The following is a 13,777-nucleotide window of genomic DNA, read 5'->3' on the forward strand; positions in this document are numbered from 1 at the left end:
GTTATCAATTTGTAGAATGTACTAAATAAATACTTGGAATCTGATTGGTTGCTATAGGCAACAACTCCTCTTTTCAAACCTGCCAGAAACTTGCAGCTTGATACATTTATCCCCAGGGGGACAGTGTAACAATGATGTGTTTACTAAACACGCTGCTAGGGAGCAGTGTGTTGTATTTGGTGATTTTTTAAAGCAAACTCGGGAGCTTCATACATTTGAAACTTGTATAGCTAGAGTGGCAAACACTCAGGAGTTTGATCTGTATCGATTTTGGAAATAGCGATTTTGACAGAAACACAGCTCTGGCGATTTTACATGAAATCTCAGCTTCATACATCTGCAAGTTTCAACTCTCCCGAGAAAATCGTTGGATTTGCAATATCGCACCTTGATACATTTACCCCTAGATCTTTGTAACTCCCTCATGGCGCCTCTGAGCACATGGGTGTTCCTGTTTTTACAACACACAGCTAAAAACACAAACTAAATTACACAGACACCCTTCTTCCTCCACCTTCACATTGCGTCACTTCTTACGTTTCAGTCACACTTTTAAAGTAACATAATGCTCCCTTAAAATATAACCAATATATTTCTTCAACTTATTAAAATATTCTGAATAAAATATATTTTAAGGGTATTATATGGATCAGTGATTTAAAAACACCTGGGCCTCTCTGACAAACTGAGTTTGGTATGTCTTAATTTGCTTGCAATCCCTCTATTGCCCACTGTGTAATGGAGCCTCAGATTGTATTATATTTACTGCATACTTACCTACTTTCAGTAGGCAACGTCCTGGAGAGGGGCATGACTAATGGGTGGGAGGGGCCGGGGCCAAAATGACGCGATTCAAGGCGCCCCGCTTTTCAAGGGGCGGGGCACCTTGAATCGCATCATTTTGACAAGGGAGTCCCGGGATGCGGGAGAAATGCCAGCTCTTGCGGGAGCCCGGGAGACTGACCTGAATTTCGGGAGTCTCCCGGACTTTCCGGGACAGTTGGCAAGTATGATTTACTGTGCAATAGTAGCTCCCATTGCTCAATGGTCCTCCATTACTTAGAATTTAGCTTTATCTTACTTATTTACAATAGGGCCAAGGAGAAGTGCACTGGTATGACCTGTTTATCCTGGCCTGGGGCTTTGTCGTGCAGAGTCCTGGGGCCAGACTAGATACCCTGGTGTGGATGTGGATACACCAAGTGAACGTAATACCACCACAATGGCACTTGAAATAATGCCACCATTGCACCCCAGATAGTATATAATCACTTTGTTCCAGATAGTATAACACCACTGTGATATACCAAGGTAATATATCACCACAGTTAGATAATATGTCACTATATATATATTTCATTATATTTAAGTATGATGTTTCATCCTGTAATGACACAAATAGAATAGTGTCATAGCTTATCAAGCTAGTGCAGTCTACCTAAAAATGGTGTGGACTTGCTGGTAGTGGACCGGTCATATAATAAATAGATTTGTGCATGGTTTGCATGGTCTACTTTATCCTGATTTTTCATTTGGGAATGCTGGGAAGTATGTACTTAGCAGTAAGGGTAAATACCTACATCATTTCCTGAGGTGTAAAGCAAAACAAGATAGCTTGTTATCCAGCATTGCTTTGTAATGGGCTATCATTGCTAATGTTGGTAGAAATTACTTGTACTGTGCAGTGGAATTGATGCAATAATTAATAATGGTATAAGCAGTAAGTTCTGTTCTGGGGTCCTCTGGTCACTGTCCATCAGTCCCCCCCCCCCCCAAAAGAAATGATATCGTTTTTGAACTTAACATCAGCTTCATCTGCAAATACTAAATGAACTCTAAGATCTAAGATCTATGGCTCTGGGCCAGAGTCACAATCATTTTCACTGCTTGGTCTTCATCATAATGACAACAATACCAAAATATTATGGCTTTTTGGTTGTTTAAAAGCAGAGGCCTATAATATAGTTAAGGCTGCAAATAGACTCTTTAAAAATGAATCTGTTAGATACTGTACACAATTGCCACAATAATAGTTCAGTCAAACTGTCTGCACCTGGTACAGAGAGAGAATATATGCAAGCGGAGCAAAAAACTAGTAAAATAAATTACTGATCATGACATTGTCATCATTAAAGGATTTAAATCATTACACACTCTGGAAAAGCTTAACTGTAAATGTGTACTGTAGGAAGCTCAGTCTGTCTGAAAAATGCACTAAAAACAAGGATGTAATTTACTATTATATGGTGGACAATAAAACAAAGTTCATATCTGTACTATTTCATGATCAATAGGAAAAAGAAGAATAGTTACCAAGACAGTTTAATAGTTTACACATTCGTTCAGGAACATTGTGATTTTCTTTAAAGGGTAATGTTGCTGAAACAGTGGTTGTGCCCAAAACAAGGCAGACGTTTCTGAAAACTGGTGTACAATTAACTGCAAAAAAATGCTGTAACTCATAGCAAACCATTAGATTGTTACTGTCATTTTTCTATATTATAAAAGAGGCACCAATCTTTTTTCACAATCAAAGATGAGAGAAGATGGTTTAAACAAAATTACATATTTTTTAAAAACATATAAAAGTGTATTCGAATGGTACACACATAATAAATAAATACTGCTGCAACTACAATTCAAGATGGTTTGTACATAATAAATTGAGTATTAGTGGAAGCAGACAACTTATGTCTGTAATGACATACATATATGATAGCAAGTCAGAAAAGTCCACAGCTCAGTATGTGCAAGGGGGAGAAATGGTTTGTTGCCAGTCTAGCAGAGCCAAAGGCTCGCACATCGGAAGACATGAGAGAATATAAGAACAGTCTTATCACCCGATAGTAGCAGAGCTCCGATAGATGTAACATATATTGCAAATGTCTCTCACCGCTGTCCACTGCTCCCGTCCTAGCATGGAAACAAGCGTAGTTACAAACATTTCTAATTTTTCTAGAATAGCTTAAAATCACTAAAGGAATTATGCTGTGCTGCCCCACAAGGGACATCTCTGTAAAACAAACAAAATGTATTCTTCCAGTAAGTACAAATAATTGTGTATTTTTTATGCTGGCACATATGCCCCACACACCTACTTCCCCACACTCAACAAAAGAAAATGAAAAAAATTATTGTTCTATAAACAACATTTTGGAACTTAAGGGACAGTGTGTCCTGTCTTTGTTAGTGTATAATACCTGCTAACATTCCCATTGGAAAATTGGAACAAATTAGGCCATGCACCCACACAGTGCCGTAACGAGGGTGGTACGGGTGGTGCTGTCGCCCAGGGCGCAAAGCCAAGGGGGCGCAGCAGCCGCCTGCTACCTGCCTTCAGCCCTTAAGTTCCGCTTAAGGGCTGAAGAGAGAGATTTTAACTTACCAGAGTTTGATGCTTCAGCCGTTAAGTTCCGCCGTGGAACGCATGTGCGTTCCACTGACAGGAAGTTCGGCATTTGGAACGCAATGCGTTCCACGGCGGAACTTAACGGCTGAAGCATCAAACTCTGGTATGTTAAAATCTCTCTCTCTTTCTCTCCTCCTACCCCCCCTCTTTAGATGGGGGGCGCCGGTGCCCTGTCCCGCCCAGGGCACCAAAATGTATAGTTACGGCACTGCACCCACTACATACAAAATTTGCCCTAATTTGCCAAAAACCAGGTCCCTTCCACCCAAATCATGGTAATTTCCAGTTGGCTACGACGCTTTGGGTTATCAGAAATCATGACTGTACTGCGAAATTTAGGACTGATGGCGGGTATGGTTTATATCTGCAAATCTTTTGTTTTTGTGGGTAAATCTTACTCTCTGTGGGCCTGAGTCATTAAGGAAAGTAAGGCAAAAAAGGAGTAAATGTTCTTCAGGACAAATCATGTTACAATGCAAGGGATGCAAATTAGTTTATTATTTTGCACATAAGTTAAATACTGGCTGTTTTTCATCTAGCACACATATACAGATGTATATCAATTTCAACGTACATATATATCAATACTTGTCAGCTTTGTTTTTATACTGAAATGTAAAGTTGATCTAGGACATGTCCTTTTCAAACTATAAATCTGTCCACACATTTTAAATGTACCTCCCCCTCCAATGCAACATGGTTTTGCCCAGGTACAAAGTTACTCCTTTTTTATGCTTTGCTCTCATGACACAGGCCCTGTGTGTTTGTATATCATTTTACTCCACAAAATGAAATCTAGTTTATGTACTGCACTGCAAAATAGAAGCACTGATGCACATCTTCTGTACTTTGCCAAGAAATCCCCATCATACATACTTCTGCTCCTCCACAAGCTCATGCTTTTCGGAGCAATTGTGGGTGCACTAGCGAAAATTTAGGAACACGGCACCACCAGAGAGCATCTTGCACAGTTTGTATGTTTTGTGCTTTGTAAACGAGGCCCAGTGCTAAAGTCACAGTCTTGTGTTGTTATACTCTAACTGTATAATTCTTTACAGGGTGAGGTGGCATTGATCCTAAGGCCCATTTCTGAAAAGATTCAGGAAACACAGACATTCCGAGAGAAAAACCGGGGAAGCAAAATGTTCAACCATCTTTCTGCAATCAGTGAAAGTATTCCAGCCGTTGGTTGGATTGCAGTGGTGAGTTGTATTGTGTGTTTTGTTGTCTTCTGAGTGTGTGTGTGTGTGTGCAGAAGTGTGTGATAGGTAGAGATTGTAACATACATTAGACTTGCAACCCCTTTAGTATATGACTGTGGATCTGCTATAGTTTAGAGATTTTGTAGGGTTTTCATGTTCCTCATATTAATATTTTACCACTAGTGCTTAATTTACATTTAATATATCTTTAATTGCAAAAAATAATGTGTAATTCACTTTACATTTACCACACAATATCAAAGTTATATTACAGCAACAATCATGATATCTAAAATAAAATGGTTAATTAAAATGAACTATCAACAAAAATGTTAAAAGAAAAGTTACGTCCTCACTGACGGAATGATATACAACGATATTTGTGGGCCCCATAGCAAAATTTTTAAAGGACTCCTGTGTACATAACGCAGACAATTTCTATCCTTCTCCCGGTTACTTTAGTTCTCTCAATTGATTAGTGGATCCCAAAATTTCTCAGTTCGAGGCACCCTTAGGGTCTCCATTATTTTTTCAAGGCACCCCTAAGCCAAAATAATTACCAGGTAGTCCCCTCGCCTTGCTTACCACCGGCCCTGGCCGTGGCACCCCTGTGAGATCTCAGAGGCACCGCAGGGAGCCCAGGCGCACAATTTGGAAACCACTGGATTAATCTGTGGCTGCTGTTATAGTACTTTTACTAAGGGGAGAAATTATCAGTTTGTGGTATTCATTGGGCCTGATTCATCAAGGCACGCATACTGAGCGCAACCTGTGTTTGGTTTAAAATGCACGTTTTTCAGCTTTGCACAGACCCGAGTTCATCAAGGAATGGATCTCAAGATATGTGTGCTGGTGAAAATGGGTGCAGGTCTGTTGTGCTGTACTACACAAGACATTGCACGATACATCCAAAGCCTGTGTGGATTGTAAATTCGTAAAAGAACGCACATAAATAAAATATATATATATATATATATATATATATATATATATATATATATATAATCAATGCCACCAGTTAAAAATAAAGACATTACTGATCAAACTGTAGAAAAAAAAGGGGAGGGGGGTTTCATTTATATTTCTCATGAAATACATATATTAGGATGTCTACTGAACTTAAAATACATTTTTACAGTGCCTCCTGATTGAAAACCCATGTTATAGCATGCATACTAGACTGTCATCACTAGTACTAGGACTTAGACTAGCCCTGTAGCTGGAGAAAGAGATTGGGTAGAAAAACAAGTACCCGTGAGACGCTCAGAGCTTGATTCGGCTGTGGCTGCATGCTTTTGACTTTGGCATACCCCTGATGTACATTTACTGTGGCACAATGCCCCTTTCCTGCCCCGTTCACTCCCTGAAATCGAACGCTGAAGTAAGTGTCCTTTGCGTTTCCCAGTCAGAGCAGACGTGGATGCATAAGTTCCTTTGTATGCTGTATCTCCCGTTACAATAGTTCTGTGCATGCTCAGAAACGGATCTTACGCAAGGGACGCAATTGCATGCAATTCATGTTGGAACGCAAATGACTGTTGGACAGATGGAGGGGTGGATGAACGTAGGCAATTTACATTAGGGGCATGCTGAGGTCGTGCCAACACACAAGGGGCATGCTGAGGACGCGCCAACACAGAATCGGCCTATTTCAGTCCCGTGTTTCTCTAAAGTATGTCTTTTTTAGCTGTATCTTTTGCACCAGCTACAGGGCAGGTGTAAGTGCCTACTGCTAATGATGACTGTCATAGCATAGTCTTTGTATTAAAAGCTACACATATGCATGCCACTAAATAGCAAATAAAATGTATATGGAAGAAAATGTACATAATGGATTAAAAGCATCATGTTGTTCATTTATTTTATAATTAAATTTTTTTATGTATTCTGATGTGACCTTTTAGGGAACAGACTCTTCTGCGTATACAGTAGTGCAGTCTGCTCTTTTTGTCTACCTACGGCAAATAAAGTTTAGGCAGAGTACTTCCACCCAGATTCAGAGTGAAACATATCTTGAGATCCGGTCAGAACTTAGCTTAAGTTCTGTGCTCTTTTTTAAAGCACAAGTTGCGTGAAGATTGGGTCCGAACATGAATCAGGCCCAGTATGTCTCCTGAAATCTTTCATATTTTGTTTTAAAACATATATTGTCAAAATGATAGTATGTGCTGAAGATTATCCTAAACATTGTTTCAAACGTGTTTCAAACATTCTTGGATTTTGCATCCTTTGCCTGTGCATGTTCACTACAAAATAACGATCCCAGTACTACTGTTAGGTTTTTACTTTCTTGCAAAAATGTTGCTGCATTCTGCAGCACAGTTGTTACAGCTCCCGCTGGAAATCTAGATGAACTTTTAGAATGACGTGAGAGACATCTTCACCTATTGCAAGTTGCCTTTCCAATAGAGCGATATTCTCACAGGTACTCAGATGCCCTCAGGAATTAAACTCTGCGTAGTAAAAGTTTATCTTAGGTTTCATGTAGAGATGGGGCATAGAGACTGGGGGCTAGATTTACTAAAGGGCGGTTTGGGCAAACCGACGGTTTTTGGCTATTTTTCCGGCGGTTTTGAAACAGCTGGATTTACTAAAGTCCAAACCGGCGTTAAAACGGACAGAATTGACTTTTTTCAAAACCACCACTCTACAAATCGCCATCCCGATTTTAACAATGATGATCATACAAACAGACGGATTTACTAAGCTGGGGTTTTCAAAACCACCGCAAAACAGCCATCCAAACGAGCAGAATGAAAGAGGTGGTTGTAAGTGGTGCATCAATCATATCATTATTTATTTATTAAGGTGCCAAATTAATTTATAATTTACTTATGAGGAAAAAAATAAATTTAATTTAAGGGGGCAAAGTGATTGAATTATTATATTATTCTGGCACTATGTAATGCCAAATAGTGCAACAAATATAATATTATTAATAATATTAAGTGATTGCTAATGGTGAATATTATTGTTTTGATTGCACAATTTTGCATTACATAGTGTCAGACTAATATAAGCATTCAATAAGTTTGCCCCCTTAAAATGATTTTTACATTTTTTCCTCATCAGTAAATTATAAATTAATTTTGCACCTTTATCTTTATTTAATGATCGCCTCAATAATTTATATATGATTGATGCTTCTTATGTTCTGAATGGCAAAATAGCTCAAACAGCATGCAGTTTGCCAATCAGAGGCAGGTATTTAAAAATCTGTCTTTTGGATGGGGGTTTTGATGGCGCTTTTCTAAACTAGCCGCCAGCGGTTTTGCTGTTTCCATCGCCAGCCATTTCAAATCACAGCATCAAATCGCCCTATAGTACATGCGACAGTTTGGACCACTAAACCGCCAGCGATGTGTGGCAAACACACTTGATTCTTAGTAGATCTAGCTCTGGGAGTGTAGATCACCAGGCGGACAGTGAACAGGGATAGAGATAGAGAGGATCCAGGAACAGGCAAAAGGTAGGGCAACAGGTAATCAATATATAAAAACAGCAAACAGATGACTTCACGAGGTTCAGGCACAAACGCTATAACTAGCAGGGACTCTAAGCCCTCCCTGCCATTTACACTAATGAGGACCAACCAGAGTGCTACACTAGGAGCAAGACCCCCATAGCATTTTGTGATTGCAGTCATGAGATTGCAATCCCCAAGCAGTCAGAAGAGACAGTCTACCCGGTAGGAAACAGCATCCCAGCTGCTTAGCAACAGACGGGACATGAATCAGTGTGAGCGGTCGCGAGCAGCAAGACTGCTCCCAATCAAGAAGGCGGCCAGCAATAATGTCCCAGCTCTTTGGCAACAGCCTGAACAGTGTGAGTGTGAGCCGTTGCGAGTAGAGTGGAAGCTCATGACAACATTAAACCCATAGAGCTGCAAAAAGTGTGTCAAATATTGTTTTAACAAGAAAAATGTGGGTAAGAAGTTCAGTAATGGTTGGTGCTATTAAAAAATAAATTCTATGTGACAAAGTTATAAGGCGAGTGAAATGTAATGAGGGTAAGTAAAATAGAGACAAACAAGGTTTAATGCTTACAGAGGTATATGTTGTGTTGTGCTGGGATTGAAAAATTGCAGCAGACATGGATGCAGAAATAGTTCTTACCCTGCAAACTCTTCTTATTGCCTCCTCTCTTCTGCCCAGTGCTGTAGCTGTTTTCGTGTTATTCCCCACTTCTGCGTTCCACGTGTGGTTGAACAGCATCACAGAGAAGATTGAACAAAGGGAGCCGGCAAATAACACATGAAAACATCTACAGCATCGTGCGGAATACGGAGAGGAGCCAATAGGGAGATTTTATAGGGTAAGAACAACTTTACATTTTACATTTTACTCACCTGTTTTTGCTAATATATATCTTTATAGATTATACAAGCTGCACTAATTACTTCTCAGGGAACGCTCACTTTATTACCATTGCTCAAATATTGTTTTGTCAGACATTAAGCTTTCATAAATAAAAACTATTATGTCAAAACATTGTATTGTAATTTGAATAACACGAATGAAAAAAATGGAGTCGACCTCTCCTTTAAGTATTCTGTAAGCCTGTAACTTGTGGCTGGTGATTGTTATATGGTCCTACAAATTGGATGATTATTTGGTCATTCAAACCAGATACTGTCAGAACAGAACTATTAAAAGAGTCAATAAAAAGCCTGTTTTATATATAAATTTGACAAGCAAATTAAATAGACTTGTATACCATTGCTAAACATTTCAGAATACAGTATATGCACATTTCATAGTGGATTCGGGTTAGACAGTCCGATTTCAAAAAGTAAACTATTAATACGTTTAAGAAATTTGGTACCTTTGTATTGTACAATGTTGCCTGTTAAATGTCAGGCTCTGATAGTGTCAGACAAGGAACAGGAGTCTGTTGTGAAGTGGGTCACTCTTGTTACATCCTGAAATCTGCAAATTATCTTATCTTTGCACAAATTGAAACACTCATTTCAGTTGCTTTATTTAGCAAGGTTTTTTCCTGGATTGTGATATTTGAGAAATTGTTTCTTGGTCATTAATTCTTCTTGTCTCATATTTAGTCCCCTGCACCGGGTCCCTATGTGAAGGAGATGGCAGATGCTGCTACGTTTTACACAAACAGGGTATTGAAGGACTACAAAAATACGTACGTATGGTTTTAATATTTATGTTCTACTTTTAGTCCAAATATATACAGCTTCATTATGCACAACATTTTTGCAGAGCTGTTTTAAAAGTAGCAAATATATAAAATCTTGCAATACATATTAGTAGCTTATTTTCCAGCAGATTTTTCAACATCACTTGGATAATATATTACAATAAGTAAAACATGGAAAAAACCATTGTAGTAGAAGTGAGTGTAGCTGCTAAAGGGTAAACAGCTGGGGACCAGAATCTACTATCAAAGCTATTAAGACCAGCCATGGTCAGAACTAAATTACTGGTGCAGATAGATGGGGCCCCTGATCAGTCAGGGGCCCACTTGTCAGATATTCATTTTTTTTTATTTCACTTTCTTTCTCCAGTAACTCTAATCTTCCTTTGCTGTCCCCTTTGTCCTGCTCCATCTCCACCTGCTGTGTCTATCAATAGTTAGACATGCACCATCTTCCGACGTCATTGGCACGGCATCCAATAAAAATTTAGCTGTATAGAAAGATTGGTAGCTGTGCGGTCATGTAGACCTCCCTTGCAGCCAGCATGACATTTTTAAATGATCCGCCTACCTGGACAAATGTAAATGAAATGCATACTTGCCAACTTCTTCAAGTCGGCGTTGCTGGGGGGAGGTGGGTGTGCGGGGGGCAGGGCTCAGCAAATTGCATAATTTTGGCCCCGCCCCTGTGACGTAATGACGCAAACGCATCATTTTACATGAGAATCGCTGCATTTTGGATATAATTCTGCCCACTTCACTAGGAAGTAAGCAGATGCGGGAGGCTGCCATACTCCCAGGAGAGTCTCCCGGACATTCCAGGAGAGTTGGCAAGTATGGTTAAATGTTTATTGTTTTCTACATTTCCAGAGGGCGGGTTTTAGTTGGAAGGTGTGTAGGATTCCTATTCCTTAGTTCCTTCACAGATGGGGACCACACAGTGTAAAATTCAACTGAAAATGAAAAACACTCAGGGCTGTTTGGAGTTTCCCTTTTGTTGCTACTCCAGAAGCACCAGCATGGCCTATTTGGCAGTAATAATAGGCTTTGTAAGCCAGGAGCTCTTTGCGATGATACCCCTGTTCAGAACATCCACAAGGATTCACAGCTAGGATGTTCTGGGGACCCCTGGGTCAGATTTTGCTCCGTGGACCAGTGGCAAAGAAAGTTGTATATTAATGGAAGTATTCTTATTCTGACCTAGTGGACTACTTTTATAAAGTGGTTAACAGGAATATGGACATATAAAAAAGGTAAAATAAAGGCTGCTTCAATTTTTGCTAACAGGACAGGTCATTTATTTAAGTTTGCAGGGCTTGTTTACAAACATTGGGCCTTATTCATTAAGGAAAGTAAAGCAAAAAACAATGAGTAACTTTGAACCTTGGCAAATCCATGTTGCATTGGAGGGGAAGGTAAATATTAAATGTGGGGACAGATTTATAGTTGGGGTAGGACATGTCCTAGATCAATTTTAAATTTCAGTGTAAAAATAAAGCTATCAAGTATTAATATGCTACATGAAAAAACAGCCAGTATTTATCTTATGTTCAAAATAATAAACCAATTTTCACCCCTTGCATTGTAACATAGTTTTGTCCAGGAGAAAACTTACTCATTGGTTTGCCTTACTTTCCTTAATGAATCAGGCCCTTTATATTTAGGTGCAACAATTACACTGAATCATAACAACCAATCAGCAATTAACTTTTATAGACCTACCACAAGTAATACAATGAAAGCAAGTATCTTATTGGTTGTTATGGTTTGGTGCAAAGTTTGCACCTACATGCAAAGATGGATGGTAAATAATCCCTAGTGACGATGTATGGCATCATGCTGAAAAATATTCCTGTTAATCAGGGTTGAAATTGAAGACATATAAAGATAATACTAACAATCATTCCTCCTCTCAAACATAACTAAATATTTTTGGGCATTATTATGGGGTCATGAGTTCAATTCCCGACCATGGTCTTATCTGTGTGGAGTTTGTATGTTCTCCCTGTGTTTGCGTGGGTTTCCTCCGGGTGCTCTGGTTTCCTCCCACACTCCAAAAACATACTGGTAGGTTAATTGGCTGCTAACAAATTGACCCTAGTCTGTCTGTGTGTGTGTGTGTGTTAGGGAATTTAGACTGTAAGACCCAATGTGGCAGGGACTGATGTAAGTGAGTTCTCTGTACAGCGCTGAGGAATTAGTGGCGCTATATAAATAAATGATGATGATGATTACCATTTAAAATATGATCCATTTAGGTAACACTCCCTTTCTGAAATCACAGTTGTGAACACTTAAGTCTCAGAGATGCCCTGTTTCCATATGATGCGTCTGCACACTTGCATTTTCCCATTTGTATTTTGAGATGCACGCAACCTTAAATCTAGCATATAGATGTGTCCAGATATGTCTTTAATATTTGCAATTTGCAGTTTGCAAATAAAAAAAATCTCAAGTCATTTGTTATATTCTGAAAAGCAAATAGGAATTTTGTTTTCCTGGCACAAGAGATTGTTAATGTAAGCTGTACTGCATGCTGTGCTCACAAGAGCTGAAACACATAAGTGCCTGATTCATCAAGGCATACTGAGCGCAACATGAGTTTTTTTTAAAACGCATGTGAATTCATCAAGGAACGGATCTTAAGATATGGGCGCTGATGAATTTGGGTGTAGGTCTGCTGTGCTCTACTACACAAGACACTGCAGGATATGTCCAATACCTATGTGGATTATGAATTCACAAAAGAATGCACAGAAAAAAAATGTAAAACTAATGTCACCAGTTAAAAATAAAGACGTTAATGACAACAGTGCAAAAAAAATAGTTTTTCTTCGCGAAATACATTTACTGTATCTACTGAACATCTACTATATAAATGCCTAGTGGCGTGTGTGAAAAAAAAACAACAAGCTGCAGCGCCACCTGCTGGGCAGAGTTATACACTGACCTATATATTTCTTGAAGGAGAAGTGACAGTTGGGAGTGGTTGGTGGTTGCCAGGGGTGACAGTGGGGAGTTTTTAACACCTTAAGTAGCTTGATGAAGGATGTGGCAATGAAGATGAAGGATGAGGTGATGGAGAAAAATGATGAGGTGGTGACGTGGACAAAACCACGTTAAAAAAGGGCGCCTGCGTCAGGAAGTAACGCTCTTCCCCTGAGGAGGCCTGGACTAGGCCCAAATGCATGACAAGAACCTTTTTAACACCTTAAGTAGCTTGATTTGACTAGAATGCATGAGTATCATGCACGGGTTAACTTGTCTACTATATAAATGCCTAGTGGCGTGTGTGAAAAAAAAACAAGCTGCAGCGCCACCTGCTGGGCAGAGTTATACACTGACCTATATATTTCTTGAAGGAGAAGTGACAGTTGGGAGTGGTTGGTGGTTGCCGGGGGTGACAGTGGGGAGTTTTTAACACCTTAAGTAGCTTGATGAAGGATGTGGCGATGAAGATGAAGGATGAGGTGATGGAGAAAAATGATGAGGTGGCGACATGTGGACAAAACCACGTTAAAAAAGGGCGCTTGCGTCGGGAAGTAACGCTCTTCCCCTGAGGAGGCCTGGGCTAGGCCCAAATGCATGACAAGAACCTTTTTAACACCTTAAGTAGCTTGATTTGACTAGAATGCATGAGTATCATGCACGGGTTAACTTGTAAAAAATATTTTTACAGTTGCTCCTGTTTGCAAACACATGTTAGTCCATGCATACGAGAGTGTCATCACTAGCACTCAGGGCTTAGATTATCCCTGTGGCTGGACCAAGAGAAATGGCAGACAAACAAGTAATTTTGCAATGCTCAGAGCCTGATTTGGATGATGTGTGCGCTAGAATGTGACAAGCTTTACTGTAAATTGACTACGGCAAAACGCCCTTTCCCGCCCTGTTCACTCCCCAACATTGTAGGTTGTAGTAAGTGTTCTTTGCACTTGAAGACGGAGCAGACAGAGTTGCGTTTACTGGCATATGGTCCAGTTCTGGGCATGCGCAAAGTTATTTTAGG

General features: G+C 39.6%; 1 protein-coding gene across 1 annotated transcript in view; it reads left to right on the forward strand.

Annotated features, from left to right (window-relative positions):
• The window catches only part of CAP2 (cyclase associated actin cytoskeleton regulatory protein 2), a 108,696-nt gene that overhangs the window by 59,322 nt on the left and 35,597 nt on the right, over window positions 1-13,777 (forward strand). Inside the window, exons 5-6 of the mRNA XM_075213109.1 lie at window positions 4,468-4,611; window positions 9,671-9,756. Coding sequence (XP_075069210.1) covers window positions 4,468-4,611; window positions 9,671-9,756 — 230 coding nt within the window. The remainder of the gene's footprint in view (window positions 1-4,467; window positions 4,612-9,670; window positions 9,757-13,777) is intronic.

The sequence above is a fragment of the Mixophyes fleayi genome, chromosome 5, assembly GCF_038048845.1.
Source record: "Mixophyes fleayi isolate aMixFle1 chromosome 5, aMixFle1.hap1, whole genome shotgun sequence".
NCBI lineage: Eukaryota > Metazoa > Chordata > Amphibia > Anura > Limnodynastidae > Mixophyes > Mixophyes fleayi.